The 15,546-nt window shown below is 41.2% G+C and overlaps 1 protein-coding gene across 2 annotated transcripts in view; it reads left to right on the top strand.

The window, feature by feature from the left end:
- MAP3K9 (mitogen-activated protein kinase kinase kinase 9) overlaps positions 1–15,202 on the top strand; it is a 59,753-nt gene extending 44,551 nt beyond the window's left edge. For both annotated transcript variants that reach the window (XM_075844200.1, XM_075844201.1), the window contains exons 7-11: positions 645–767; positions 8,999–9,152; positions 10,224–10,327; positions 12,029–12,823; positions 13,590–15,202. In XM_075844200.1, coding sequence (XP_075700315.1) covers positions 645–767; positions 8,999–9,152; positions 10,224–10,327; positions 12,029–12,823; positions 13,590–14,062 — 1,649 coding nt within the window. In that variant the 3' untranslated portion in view covers positions 14,063–15,202. The remainder of the gene's footprint in view (positions 1–644; positions 768–8,998; positions 9,153–10,223; positions 10,328–12,028; positions 12,824–13,589) is intronic.
- Positions 15,203–15,546: the final 344 nt, after the last annotated feature.

The raw sequence follows: 15,546 nt of genomic DNA, 5'->3' as shown, positions 1-15,546 counted from the left end.
TAGTACATTATATGGCAAAATAAATGGTGCTACGAAAAACTACAACTCGTCCCGCAAAAATCAAGCCCTCATAGTACTAGATCTACGGAAAAATAAAGACGTTATGGCTTTTGGAAGGTGGGGAGGAAAAAACTAAAATTAAAATCTGAAAGTTGTTTACGACGGGAAGGGGTTAATGCAGTCGGACGACAGGAAAGTGTACAACCTCTCAAGTTCCAAAGTAAATTTTGATCATAGAGTCAGTCCAGTTATACTCTCCCATCCTATCTAACATCGGTGCGGGACACAAGACTCTTCTGCACGCTGGACGGTGCAGTCGCTGCGGCAACCATACAACACTCCGAGAGTATCGAGCACGGGTCCAATTAATTTAGAATTGGACCCGTGCACAAAACCCTTCGGGCGTTGCCACCGCCACTGTACTGTCCAGAGTGTTAGAGCGTCTCTCCATGCTCGATGTTCGCTCTGGCGGGAGAGTATAACTGGTGATTTTAGTATTAAGATCGCAATACTTGAAATGTTCTACTTTTATCCTACTATTATGTGTGTCACAAAGGTGGTCGATTTTTATTGTGCGTTTATACTTCTGACCCCAAAAAGCCATTGACATCTTGTTTTGCTCTGCTTTATGATGTGCTTTACAGATTTCCAACACAAGTTCACTGTACAGGCTTCCCCTACCATGGACAAAAGGAAAAGCTTAATTAGCACTAAGTTCAGCCCTCCTGCAAGTCCCACCATTATCCCGCGGCTCCGAGCCATTCAGTGTAAGTAGCCATGCAAAAGACTGGTTGTTACAGCTCTTAATTCTGGATAGGTGCATCACATACTTCTTACTCATTGAGCGTTACTAGAGCACAACTGATTATTTAGCCGCTTCTCACAACGTCATTTCGTGCAGATATGTATTTTGGAAATGTTTTCTTTCTTCAGTTAACACTGTGAAAATGAAGTGTTAAAACGTGCACTGCTGATCAGTTCTAAACTCTTGAAGTGTTTTTAGACCATTAATTTACATGTCATGGAAATCATTGTCATGTTTCTGCCATAATGTCCCTGTCCTGACCTCTGTGTTCAGTTTGTAAACCTCTTTGTCCCCAATTCCCCCGTGGTAGCTCTTCTATTCATGTTCCCTATGCCACTACCCATTTATAAACGGTCTCCAACTCGACACCTCCTCCAGGCTGCAAAGTCAGTCATCCCATGTAAGGGGAAAACGGTGGACCATTCAACGTTGGACGAGTGGTTCCAGGAGGTGGCCTTGATACAGCGAATGGAACACCTGTTGTCACATTCCTCAGCTGCCTCCACGTGATACACATCTACATGGTCCCATTGGACTATGTTAAATTATGTTAACTATTTAAATATAGTGACTTGAGACCCAATTCCAGATTCCTATATACCTTAGGCCTCGTTTAGATGAGCGTGATATACGTGCGTGCGATGCGCGTGGTTTTCACGCGTGTCGTACGCACCTATATTAGGCTATGGGGCAGTGCAGACAGTCCGTGAGTTTTGCTCAGCGTGAGTGCGCTGAAAAAAACTCACGACATGTCCTATCTTTGTGCGCTGTTCGCGCATCACGCACCCATTGAAGTCAATGGGTGCGTGAAAACCACGCATGCCGCACGGAAGCACTTCCGTGCGAACTGCGTGATTCGCGCAACAGCTGTCAAACTCTGAATGTAAACAGAAAAGCACAAACATCCAAACGGAGTGTCATAATGATAGCGGCTGCGAGAAAATAACGCAGCGTGAGTGCTGACACACGCAGCTGGTAAGTGCCTTTTGCGCACGCAAAACGCCGCGTTTTTTGCGTGCGCAAAACGAACACGCTCGTGTAAATGAGGCCTTAGACTGAGGAGTCATTACTTGCTGCTTTGTGTGGTTTTGCCCACTTCAACCATGTCCTTGCCATGCCAATAGCTGCTCTCGCTCACCATGACCTGTGCCCTACCATATCCCTGTTCTGCCCTTGTTTGTCCTCCTTCTTCTGTTTTTTCCTTCCCCCCCCCCCCCTCCCTTGTCAAACTGTGAGGGGGCTTCGCTTCCTGTGATGGCGCTTGTAGGATACCGTTACACTTTATGATGTGTAATTGATTGAGTTGTTCTGTCTCTATTTAATTGTCTATGCAACGCTCCTGTTCATTATGCTTCTCCACGTTGCTGATGTATATTGTGGCTTGTCATAGGATGTGATTCTGGCCTCCTTGTTGGGGCTTTGCCCTTCTTTGTTTTCTTTCTTTCATGTGGAGGTATTTCCCCCAACTGTGTTTTATACTTGTTTTAAAACCAATAAAAATCTTCGAATATGAAAAAAAATAAATTGGGCATGTTGAAATCCAACATGCTTGACACTTCACTCTGTCTCAACATCTGCCGTCGGGGGGAGAGTTGGGACACCCCATACACATTAGATGGTCGGCTGGTCCCGCCGCAATCGCCAATTTGGCTGACGTTTATCTAATGTGTATCGGCCTACCTTTTAAGTTAAAATTTCATTCTATTTTGCTTTTAAACAGATATTTGACTTGCCCTAATGGAGTTGTCTGGTTTAGAAAAAAGCACATTTTCAAATACCTTATTAGGGAATTGTGATTTAATAAATTAAGAGTTTCCTGTTCAGGACCATTATCTCCTAGCCATGGAGGAAAGTGGCTACAATGAGCATAATTTTCCATCGCTGCAGGGGAGTTGAACACATTTCTGCCGGGTTCCTCCATAGATTTGAGTTGATTGCTGGGGGTCCGAGAAGCAGGACACCCTGTGGTCAGCTGATCGCTGGGGCACCCGTCCAAGAAAAAGAGATTGCCCATTAGATAACGATCAGCTAAAAACTATTTCGACCTACTATCAATCCTCCTAACTCCCCTTAAAACTTTTAGGCTCGATCAGCCAAACCTGCATATTTAATTAGGAAATAGGTGAATGAAACTACTCAGAGCCATATCCCCAGAGAAAACAAGGGATTGGACATTTTTAAAATCCAGCATGCCCAATTTATACTCTCCGCCCAAGCAGACAATGGGAAACGTCATTGATTCTGTCTAAATTGTACCCTCCCATTTTGAAAGTGCAATAGATAGTTAATTTAGCTACTTAAAGGGGTTTTCCCACGAGAGACATTTATGACACATCCACAGGATATGTCATAAATGTCAGATAGATTCGGGTCCCATCTCTGGGAGCCACACCTATCTCCACAACGGGGCCCCCTCTGTGTTGCAGCTGAATGAGATGTTTTTCGACCATGAAAAATGTTATATAGTCGTGAGCTACGTAACTCGCGGAGCTATTACGCTTTTCGTATCTCCAATAGTAGTGAATGGCAGTTACAGAAGCAGCGTAGCATGCGAGCGACGCTGTTTCCGTAACTACCATTAAGTTATGAGACTTCCGTAAACAGCGTAGGTTTGTGCTCCTTCAATTTTTCTTACTTTGGCTTAATATCATGTGTCGTAAATGTCTCTCGTGGGAAAACCCCTTTAAGGCATACTTTTATGAAATATTTTCTTATTCCCACCAAGAATATGTTCAGACCAATCCCAATTTAATAGACTGCAATTATTAACTTCGCTATTTATCTATGTCCCTGCAGGCTGTCGGGTAATTGCATTGAGGAAAATGGTTTAGGGAACATATAAGTAGATCAGATATTCCGAATACCCCCTATATAGGGGAAATCTATGCCAGAACAGGGGGAAAAGCAGGCTGGGTTTATTTATTTTATTTTTTTGTTTGTTTCTTTTTGCTAATTAAGACCAGATACAGAAACATGTGGTTTTTTTTTAGTTTTTTAGTTTTTTTTTTAGATTTTCTTTATTCAATTCTCTGTACCTGATTATGGGGACACCCATCTTGCCTGACCTACTGCTCTTCTCTTCTAACAGCATGTAGAGATTTGCTTTGCCGCAGCCACATGGACCATAGGAACCTGTAGATTGGAGATGTGCTTAGACATCTATGGGAGAGTGTTCTCCTGTGCAGAGGGGGAGGGGAGCTGTGTCCACCACATATGGTCAATGGTGGATCCTGTGTTATCTATATAGAGCTGTTACCTTTCCTTGTAATCCTGCCTAATTGTGATTATAATGAGATGACTGCTAGGAAGTGATCTCTACAGAACAGGAAGTGTCAGTCTAAAATAAAAATTAAAAAAAGTTTGACATAAAAACTTTATTTATAATGTAGGTAATTATATGATGACACATTCCCTTTAACCCCTTAAGGACGCAGCCTAGTTTGGGCCTTAAGGCTCAGAGCCCATTTTTCAAATCTGACATATTTCAATTTATGTGGTAATAACGTCGGAATGCTTAAACCTACCCAAGCGATTCTGAGATTGTTTTCTCGTGACACTTTGGGCTTCATGTTCCTGGTAAAATTTGTTCGATATATTTAGTCTTTATTTGTGAAAAATTGCAAAATTTAGAGAAAATTTACAAAAAATAGCATTTTTCAGAATTTAAATGCATCTGCTTGAAAAACAGACGGTTATACCACCCAAAATAGTTACTAGTTCACATTTCCCATATGTCTACTTTAGATTGGCATCGTTTTTTGAACATTATTTTATTTTTCTTGGACGTTACAAGGCTTAGAACATAAACAGCAATTTCTCATATTCTTAAGAAAATTTCAAAAGCCTTTTTTTGAAGGTACCTCTTGAGTTCTGAAGTGGATTTGAGGGGCCTATGTATTAGAAACCCCCATAAAACACCCCATTTTAAAAACTAGACCCCTCAAAGTATTCAAAACAGCATATAGAAAGTTTTTTAACCCTTCAGGCATTTCACAGGAATTAAAGCAAAGTGGAAATGAAATTTTCAAATTTCATTTTTTCTGCTGAATTTCAATTTTATTAAAAAAAATTCTGTAACAGAGAAGGTTTTACCAGAGAAACACTACTAAATATGTATTGTCCAGATTCTGCAGTTTTTAGAAATGTCCCACATGTGGCCCTACTGCGCTCGTGGACTAAAACACAAGCCCTAGAAGCAAAGAAGCACCTAGTGCATTTTGAGTCCTCTTTTTTATTAGAATATATTTTAGGCAGCATGCCAGGTTTGAAGAGGTGTTGAGGTATCAAAACAATGGAAACCCACCAGAAGTGACCCCATTTTGGAAATTACACCCCTCAAGGAATTCATTTATGGTTTTTGTTATCATTTTGACCGCACAGTTTTTTCACAGCACCTATTTGAATTGGGCTGTGAAATGAAAAAAATGATATTTTTTCCAATAAGATGTCATTTTTGATCAAAATTTCTTATTTTCACAAGGAACAACATACCCCATTTTGTTGCCCAATTTGTCCTTAGTGCGGCAATACCCCATTTATGGTGATAAACTGCCGTTTGAGCCCATGGGACGGCTCAGAAGGAAAGGACCACCATTTGGCCTACTGGAGCTTTTCTGGTGCTAAGTCATGTATGCAGAAGCCCCTGAGGTACCAGTAGAGTTGAAACCCCCGAGAAGTGACCCCATTTTAAAAACGACACCCCTTAAGACATTCATCTAGAGGTGTAGTGAGCATTTTGACCCCACAGGAACTGTGTAAAAGATAATGCGCAGCAGATGGTGCAGAGTGAGATTTGCAATTTTATATATATATGGCATGTCAGTGTCCGATATAGTGTGCCCAGCATGCGCCACCGGAGATATACACCCCTTTAATTGTAATGTGGGTTCTCCTGGGTACGACAATACCCTACATGTGGCTGTTATCAGCTGCCTGGGCATACGGCAGGGCTCAGAAGGGAAAGATGAGGGGGGTAAGCTGTGCGGAGTGCATCAGGGTAAATTAAAAATCAAGGGATGTATGATACATTTTAAAACAATCTTTTATACAGAGCCCTGGTTTTTCGGGACACGTGTCACATTGGTATATTGTGTTCTTCCTTATCCCCCTCTTATAGCAGACTCTGCACCTCTTTTGACTCTTTCCCTTTCCACCAGTTTGGGGACCTTCTCCTGGAAAGTGTTGCCCTGGTACGATGCGTGTGGCCTCGCTTCCAGAAGTACTGGGTGCCCCCCCCCTTCCTGGTCCCTAAAGATTAGATCTTGAAATTCCAGGAAAGTTCCCGTCTGGCCTGCACATCGACGTAGCACGTACGCATTGTACAAAGCCATCTGTATGATGTGCCCGGCCAGCTTCTTATATCACACCGCATGGCGCTGTAGAGCTTCAGGGCTTGATTTGACAAGTCCACTGCTCCCATGTACCTATTGTAGTCCACGATGCAGTCTGGTTTGGGAGTGGCCTTTCCTTCATATATCCTAAATCTGTAGGTATACCCTGATGCACTCTCGCACAGCTTATACATCTTCACGCCATACCTTGCCCTCTTACCCGGCAGGTACTCGCGGAATGGAATCCTCCCTTTAAAATGTACCAGGGACTCCTCAATAGAAATACACTTCTCGGGGGTCAATGCTTGGGAAAACCGGGCACTGGAACGGTCTAATAGGGGTCTCCGTTTATACAAACGGTCAAAACTGGGGCCATCTCGGGGTGGGCACGGCTCATTATCAGTATAATGTAAGAAGCGAAGTATTGCCTCATTTATTTATTTTTTTAGGTTCCAGTTCAGTTCTGAAGTTGCTTTGAGGGGCCCATATATTAGAAACCCCTATCAAACACCCCATTTTAAAAACTAGACCCCTCAAAGTATTCACAACAGCATTTAGAAAGTTTATGAACCCTTTAGGTGTTTCACAGAAATTTAGAGCAAAGTAGAGGTGAAATTTACTTTTTTTTTTGTCAGAAAATCCTCTTTATACCATTTTTTTTATAACACAAAAGGATTTATCAGAGAAACGCAACTCAATACGTATTGCCCAGATTCTGCCGTTTAGAGAAATATCCCACATGTGGCCCTCGGGCGGTAATGGACTGAAGCACCGGCCTCCGAAGCAAAGGCGCACCTAGTGGATTTTGAGGCCTCTTTTTTATTAGGCACCATGTCCGGTTTGAAGAGGTCTTGTGGTGTCAAAACATTGGAAACCCCCCAAAAGTGACCCCAATTTGGAAACTAGACCCCTTGAGGAATCCACTGTAGTTTTCTTGGGGTGCATGCGGCTTTTTGATCAGTTTTTATTCTATTTTTAAGAGGCGTGGTGACTAATAAACAGCAATTCTACTATTGTTTTTTTATTCTATTTTTTTTACAGCGTGCACCGTGCGCTATAAATGACATATTCACTTTATTCTGCATGGCGATACGATTATGGCGATACCAGATGTTTATAGTTTTTTTTATGTCTTATGGCGTTTGCACAATAAAATACGTTTTGTAAACAATCATTCACTTTTTGTGTTACCTTATTCTAAGAGCCATAAAGTTTTTATTTTTCAATCAATAAAGCCGTGCGAGGACTTATTTTTTGCGTAACGAACTGTAGTTTCGATCAGGACCATTTTTAGGTACATGCGACTTTTTGATCTCTTTTTATTCCATTTTTTGGGAGGTGAAGTGACCAAACAATTGTTATTGTGGTACGGTTTATTATTATTTTTTTTTACGGCGTTCACCGTGCGGGATAAATAATGAAATAATTTTGTAGTTCAGGCCGTTACGGACGCGGCGATACCAATTATGTATAGTTTATTTGTTTGTTTATATATTTTTATTAATAATAAATGACTGATAAGGGAAAAGGGGGGATTTTTACTTTTAATACTTTTAAAACTTTTATTTTCTTATTTTTACACAACTTTTTTTAACTTTTTTTTTACTTTATTACTTTGTCCCACTAGGGGACTTGAGGGCAGGAGGCTCTGATCGCTATTCTAATACACTGCACTACATGCGTAGTGCAGTGTATTAGAACTGTCAGCTACTCACTGACAGCAAGCATAGTGGGTCCTGACGTTGTCAGGACCCACTAGGCTTCCGTCTATGGCATAGCCGGACGCCATTGTTTGGTGTCCGGTTGCCATAGTCACCATCGCCGGCCGCTATCGTGTAGCAGGCCGGCGATGGCGGATTAACCCCTAAGAAGCCGCGATCGCTATTGAACGCGGCTTCTGAGGGGTTAATCGGCGGGGGAGCTCCGCGATCGGTCCCGGCACATTGAGCAGTGATAGTCTGCTGTCGGAAACAGCAGCTATCACAGCTCATGAACGCGCCCCGCGCGAACGGCGCCGTGTTTACTCCATGACATACTATTATGTCATGGAGCGCGAACGATGCACTTACCATGACATAATAGTATGTCCTGGAGCGTTAAGGGGTTAAAGCTGTCCATAGAAATGAGAATGTTTTTGTCTGACTTCTATGGTATTGACAGACCGTTCCACAACAGCTCTGTCTGGAGAATATACATTGAGCATTTTGTCTATTCTATTACTTTCTCCAGACAGGATAGTCCAGATGTGTAGTAGCTTCCTTCGTCCCTGAGTATGCATGGTAAATTGGAATTGGCGAAGCCTAGACTATAAGACCATCTGTCTGGTGAATTTACAATATACCGTATTGTTCTCATTAATGTGCTGAGTTTTTAAAGCTATCCATTCTAGAATGCTCAACCTAGGCCTCATTCACATACGCAGTGGTTTTTATCATACACAACAGTATAAAACCAAAGCTGTTAAAATTAGCAGAGATCTACATGAGTCCAGCATTGGAGGAATAAAAGGGTAATTCCCTCACAGAAGGGGGTTCCTGGCGTGGGGACCCCGTTCTATGATTTCCGTATGCCCTGATAGAGCATATGGACGAGGGTTGTCTTGATTAAGCAACCCCTTTAAACTCCATAGCCATGTATACCTATAAAAGGGATGTCCATTAGTCCATTGATTTTAATAAGAAATAAAGACTTTTTTTACTTTAGTCCTCTTCATCTTTGCTTCCAAAGAGGGAACCTATTTATATATAGAAGTAACGTAGACCTTGTTGAAATCTTTACATAGAATCGGCTTATCATATTTATGTTGCCTCTGCAAATGTTATGCACCAAGTTATTCTGACTACATGTTTTTCATCCGGTAAAGTGACTCCAGGAGACTCCACTAAATCAAGAAACCGGAGCGCTGGGGGCCAGAAAGATGAAAGTGAAGATGAGGAAAAGAAAGATACAAAGAAAAAATCCCGTCCTTGGGTTCCAGCTACTATGGGTAGTAAAGAGTCCAGTGCTGGTGAAGACAGGCAAGTGTTGTGCAAAATCCTTTATGCAATGTATTGTCAATAGGTTATTCTGTCCTTAAAAAAAACAAACATATGTACTGATCCTGAATTACTAGTTACAACCATTTGTTGTCTGACGCATGCCTTAGGCTGGGTTCCCACGTAGGATAAACGCTGCGGAATTTCCGCGACTGAATTTCGTTTTCAAAATATTCATAAAATTGTCCTGCGGTTCGGTTTTTAAATCTGCAGCATGTCAATTTATGCTGTGAAAACATTGCTATTTTGTTGCAGTTGTTTCCCATTGAATACAATGGGAAGGTAAAACCTGCGTCAAATAGCAAATTTTGTTTTGTTTTTTTTTGCGGTGGAACGCTTTAATTCCCATGCAGAAATCGCAGATCGGAAAAAAGACTTGTTAAAAAAATAAAATAAATAATAGCAAATGTAATACTTATCCCCTAGACGTTGTCATAGAGACGCGTTCCTTTATTCTCCATCATCCGGGCCTCCGGGGATGACTTTTCATCCTATGTGACTTCTGCAGCGGTCACATGGTCTGCAGCATCATCCCAGGAGGCTGGGCTGCACGTGGAACAGAGAGATGCGTTGCTATGACAACACCCAGGGGATAAGTAATGGCTCTTTTTTTAGAACGGTTTCCAAAGCGGATATTCCGCCTGAAAATCTGCACCACAATTTGGTGCGTTTTTTTTTCCGGTTGGAATTCTCTGTGGGTTCTAGGTCAGATACATTGCATACTTTTACGCAGCTTATCCGACCCTTGGGAACATAACCTTATAGATAGCTGGGCTTCAAAATTCTGTGCTGTTTGCTGTACTGCTTTTTGTGAGAGACCATTTTTCTGACATCCGACTACTATACAGTGACTAACCAGAATGTACAGTAAATCACCAGAGCAATGTGCAGATACCGAGCCAGCAAGGATTGCTAGGAAATTTGAGTGAAGAAGGCAGCAGAACTGAAGCCAAGTTGCCTTAAGATACATAACAATTTTATCATCCTTTATGATGCATAAAACTTGCCTCATGGAAATAATAGCATGTTTTTTTTTATTTCTAAAAACTACAGGATATCTCTGGAAAGTTCAAAGTCTTGCTCTTCAAATACATCAAACCATGGTAAGCCGATCAAAACTTCTGCTGCACCAGGGTTCACCACTGTGACTGAGACAGGTATGTAAAACGAGAGTTGTCTTCCATGGCATTATGCTACAGGTGGGAAATGGGTTATATCTATGAGGTTAATAGTTTCACGTCTGCTAGCCAATCTAAACTTAGGCCTATTTTAGTGATAATTTAGTTTTAAAGAAAGAAAACGTAATTGTACTTCACCTGTCTATCTTTGATAAAAGCTGGGGTACTCATGAAGCACTTTCTCCTATCTCTGCTGATCAGAATCTACCTGCAAAGCATTGTGTGCCCATAGACTCCTGAAATGTAAATCCAGCACAGGCTATAGGGTTCTAGATTTAGCGCTGTCTATTAAGGATGTGATCCACTATGAGATGTCAACAGGTTTACCCATTGTCACTAATGCATCTCCATGTTTTTAGACCCACTGCTACGTGGGCAACCCAATCCTTTGAAAAATTAAGTTATTGCATAATCACAAATACATTTTTACAACATATATATTTGTTTGATATTGATCAGTTCTTCTGTGAAGTACTGAATATTCCCCACCCAGATTGTGGGCCAGACCATCATGCGAGGCCAAAATGGCAAAGAATATTTGGCCAACTTCAGTATATGCAGTGCGTTTTTTACTTATCCGCATAGGCAATAACCTTGCTAACTGTTGGTAACTGATCATATCACTAGATATTACGTTATGTATTCAATCAAAGGCCATGTTCACCCACGTGAGCTGGAAGCATTTATTGTGTCTGGCAGATGACGTGAATCACAGAGTATGGTGGCATCCACACTTAACTGCGACACTGGCAACATTTAGCCTGGTCTTGATAGGAAGAAGACTCTTATGGTATGTTCACACTGTGTTTTCAGGCGTATTTCAGGGCGTAAATGCCTCGAAATACGCCTTAAAAAACGCTAGTGAAACGCAGACAAACTGCTTCCCATTGAAATCAATGGGAAAAATAGAAGTTTTTTTACGCGTAGAAGGAGGAGCGTGTCACGTCTGGAGCCGTTCTTGGAGCTGTTTTTCATAGGGTCAATTGAAAGTCCGCTCCAAAAACGGCTGAAAATCAGAGGCTGTTTTCCCTTGAAAAAAAGCTCTGTAATTTTCAGCCGTTTTTAATTGTGCGTGTGAACATCGCCTTATGCTCACAACAACCTTTGGGTCTCTTCTTCCTTACCTTTTCATCACTGTAATCCTATGAATCATGCTATAGTTTAATATTACAGCATAGCAACTTCTATCTATAACATTACATTATTTGGGAAAAGAAGCCTTAAAAAATACACAAATTCATTAGGGTAATAGAGCAGAAAAGCCATGGAGAATTCCGACTCGCCTCATCTGCAATTTGTGATGCTGTCAACAGAATACAGACAGCGTTTATGGCTCAGGTGTCCTGTAAATGGGGTTGGCAGAGAATTTCTTCATCATGGAGCCATAGTTGTGTGTGTGCGTATATATAGCACAATAGAGAGAAGACTATTGCGCTGTATAGTATGTGTGTAAGAGTAGTACCTATACTGAATGGTAAATAATCTGCTGAATTGAAGGGTTGCACTAAAGTACAAATGTAAAAATTTTTTGTTCCTTTTGTAATATCATGGTGGGATATAGAAAGGACAAGATATCTTTTTGACATTCTATATTCTAAATATATCACATCTGTTTTATATTGTGTATATTATGGTTGAACTTTTCTTTTTGTTTTGGGTTTTTTCATTTGCTTTGAGCAGAAGCTGAAAATGCTGCTGACCCACCTGTGAATCATCAGGTGGATGTCAAAGATTCCCAAACACCCACTCCAAACAAATCCTACCTCTGCATACCATTCCACAAAGGAGAAGATGTGGAGGGACCATTCAGCGACACCAGTGACAATCCCACACCAGTGAACTCTGCCACGAGCACCCCGCAGCTTACTCCCACCAATAGCCTCAAGCGTGGCTCTCAGCACAAGAGATGTTCAATGGTCCTCTTGGGCTGTGGAGCTCTTCTTGCCACTGTTGGGCTAGGCTTTGACCTGCTAGAAGCAGGTAAATGCAACCTAGGTCAAGATGAACCTGAACCAAAGGAAGAGAAGAAGAAAAAGGAGAGCCTATTCCAACGTGCCGCCCGTCCCAGGAGAAGCACCAGCCCGCCCTCTAAAAAACTTTTTCGAAAAGAAGATTCTCCTTCTCATCCGGCAGAGCCAACAACATCCATCACAATGCAGTCCTTGTCTTCCATTTCTGAATGTAATTCCACTCGTTCGCTGCTGCGCTCAGATAGTGATGAAATAGTCGTTTATGAGATGCCCACCACTCCCGTTGAAGAACCAGCACCAGTGGTCTGCAATCCACTGGTGAACATTCAAATTGAGACTTTTAAACGGGACCCCAATCAGTCCCTTACTCCAACTCACGTGACTGTAAATACCCGACCTCACCAAGAACACAGAAGGACCCCTTCAGATGGTGCCATTAAAGGGATCCCGGTCATTAGTAATGGGACGTCACCTAATAATTGCTTAGTAAGCTGTTCGGGATCAAGTAGGTTCATTTTTTTCCTCTTACATGTGTTCTATTTGGTCTTGTTCTTTACATTAGAAGTAGTTTGAAGCACTATATTGATTTAGAATGTAGATAATAGTAGTAGATCTATGTGGGATATCTACCTGTGCAACAATTTTTTTTTTTTATTTGAGTGCATGAAAATTAAAAGTCTTCATTAAAAATTTCTGATCATTTTGCATCTACATCTATGTGTGTCTAGTGTAAAAGAGTACAAACAACCCTGTGTAGTCTGATCCTACAGATCCTATACCCACTTACTTCTTGCTAAGGTTAGCAAGAGTCAGACTAAACAAAGTTTTGTAGTCTGTTACCATGGTTACATATTGGTCTGTACAGGAGCTGTAGACACAAAATGGTAGGACATTTTTAAGCAAGACTATTTGCAAATTCGATTAAAGTCTATGGGATGCATGGGTGCAGGTGAGTTCTAGACTCGGGTTTTAAAACACCTAGAGATGTTTATAACCTGTTTTGGGGGGTTTAATAGACTGCTCACACACAATGCTGTAATATAGATGTCTGAAAAATGGCTAAGAATTATATATTTATGCAGTCATGCCTGAACAGCCATAAGGCAAACCAAATAATACAAAATTAAATTATGTACATGTGCGAGTACCTTATTGTAAATATGTGATCAGTTACTGCATTGTCCCAAGTTTATATTCTAATGACAGAGATGCTACTTTTACCTAAACCTCTTTACATATTCAAATAGAAATTCTGATTTCTTTTAATTTAGATGTTGTGTCTCCGAACCGAGATCCACAGGTTCCCCGTCTTCCTGATCCCAATTTGGTGTTCCCCCCAACTCCACGGCGCTGGAATGTTCAGCAAGATTCTACACTGGAAAGACCCAAGACTTTAGAATTTGTTCCAAGACCCCGACCGTCCACCAACAGACAGAGACTTGACTCCTGGTGGTTTGTATCTCCAAGCAGAAATCGTGGAGAGTCCCCCGCTAACAGTTCATGCACTGAAACCCCAAGCAATGTGGACTCCTGTTTTGCCAGCAGCAGTGGGAGCACGGTGGAAGAGCGGCCGGGATTCTCCGGTTTCGTTCCTGTTCATGTGACACGCCCTGTAGGCGAACGAACCTTATTAGATGTGGATGTAGAAGGCCAGAGTCAAGATAGCACTGTTCCGCTATGCAGAACCAAACTTAAAACTTACAAAACATCAACCTGTGAACAAAAACAAGAGTTCTGGTCTTAAAGCGGCATGTCTATCTGCAGCCAGTAGAAGTGTGACATGACCACGTATCTTGCACTGAATGCACTTTGAGGATTCATAAGATCACTGGAAGGCAATATGAAATTTAGTCATTATGCTGCTCGCCCCGATTTTCCTTAAATACGCCTTTTCACCTTGAAGACTTTGCAATACTCTAATATTTAGAAACTTCAATAATCCAGCAAAACCTCCTTTCATTCATTTTTTGTATTTTTAGCTTCTTTATTTGTTATTTTTTTCCTCCATTATAGAAAAATGATAACCCAGGTCTAAAACAAGTATCCAAAATCAACTTTTTTTTTTCCTGATTTTGTTGACATTCCAGTTTTTCCCTATTCCAGTCAAACACTGTACAATTCCTGATTCGTTACTATGTATATTCCATCTTAAAGTCACGATTTGTATTGTTTTATGTCCTCAATGATATATGCAAATGTTTGTCCTATGTATTTATTGTGGTTAAAAAGTGACCTCTAATGGTGACTTCCTTTGATGGTATTGATTGATATATACATTGCCCCCCACCCACCCACCTTCCTTTATACTGGCAATACTGATGCCCTATCCAAGAATCCAACCTACACTGGAAACTTTGACTATAAAAAAGAAAAGAAGTGGTTACAATATTTGATGTCGATGGCTTTGACAGACTTGCTTGCCTCTTGGCAGACCTATTGTCATCATTCTCCATATTTGCATGGGTAGCCTATTTAAATAACAGACCACTATTCGTCTTGGGGGGGCCTTTGTAACCAATGAACTGATGGAAGAAGCTGCAGTGCATAGCCATTTTTGTATGCAGACAGAAATGTTTGCTCACAGTCTTGACAACAAACCGTTGAAAAGAAAGTTTAGATATTGGTGATCTTGACCGGTCCCCATCCAATTTTCTAATGTAGTTATTCGAGTAGTTTAGTGATCTGCATGCTGCAGAGCTGAATGATCGTTTGGGATTGTAGTAGAGCTGGGCTGACTGTCGGACATAGTTTTACAGGATTCTGTCAATTATAGTATATATGTGTGATTGAGTTGAAATGAATGCTTAAGAAATGTTTCACGCATTGAATGCTTTTAGGAGGTCTTGGCTAATATTGAAATAAGCTATTTTCTGGCATACTTACTTGTACCTCATTAACGTGTACATTTTGTGTGTCTTTTTTTTTTTTTTTTTATCTTCTTGACTGCATTTGGTCAGCATTAAGCTTTAAGTGAAGCGGCTTTCCACAGAAATGTTCTTCATGTCTGCTTTCCTGATCAGGCCTGTGCAAAAGCTTGCCACAAATTTTTCTGCAAACCTGCTAAAAGCACCACTGTCATGAGACCGCAGTACTTTAAATAAGGGCATCCGTAAGGTGCCCATAAAAAGGGGTAACACTGGAGTTGAGTGGTACTCAATGCCTCCTCTGCAATCCTTCAGAAAAGAACATACAGGCGGCGCATAAGGAGCCGATCCCCGTTAGTCAGCA

Source organism: Rhinoderma darwinii, chromosome 12 (genome assembly GCF_050947455.1).
Source record: "Rhinoderma darwinii isolate aRhiDar2 chromosome 12, aRhiDar2.hap1, whole genome shotgun sequence".
Classification (NCBI taxonomy): domain Eukaryota; kingdom Metazoa; phylum Chordata; class Amphibia; order Anura; family Rhinodermatidae; genus Rhinoderma; species Rhinoderma darwinii.
Note: the sequence above shows the minus strand (reverse complement) of the source record. Positions and strands in the feature narration are given on the sequence as shown.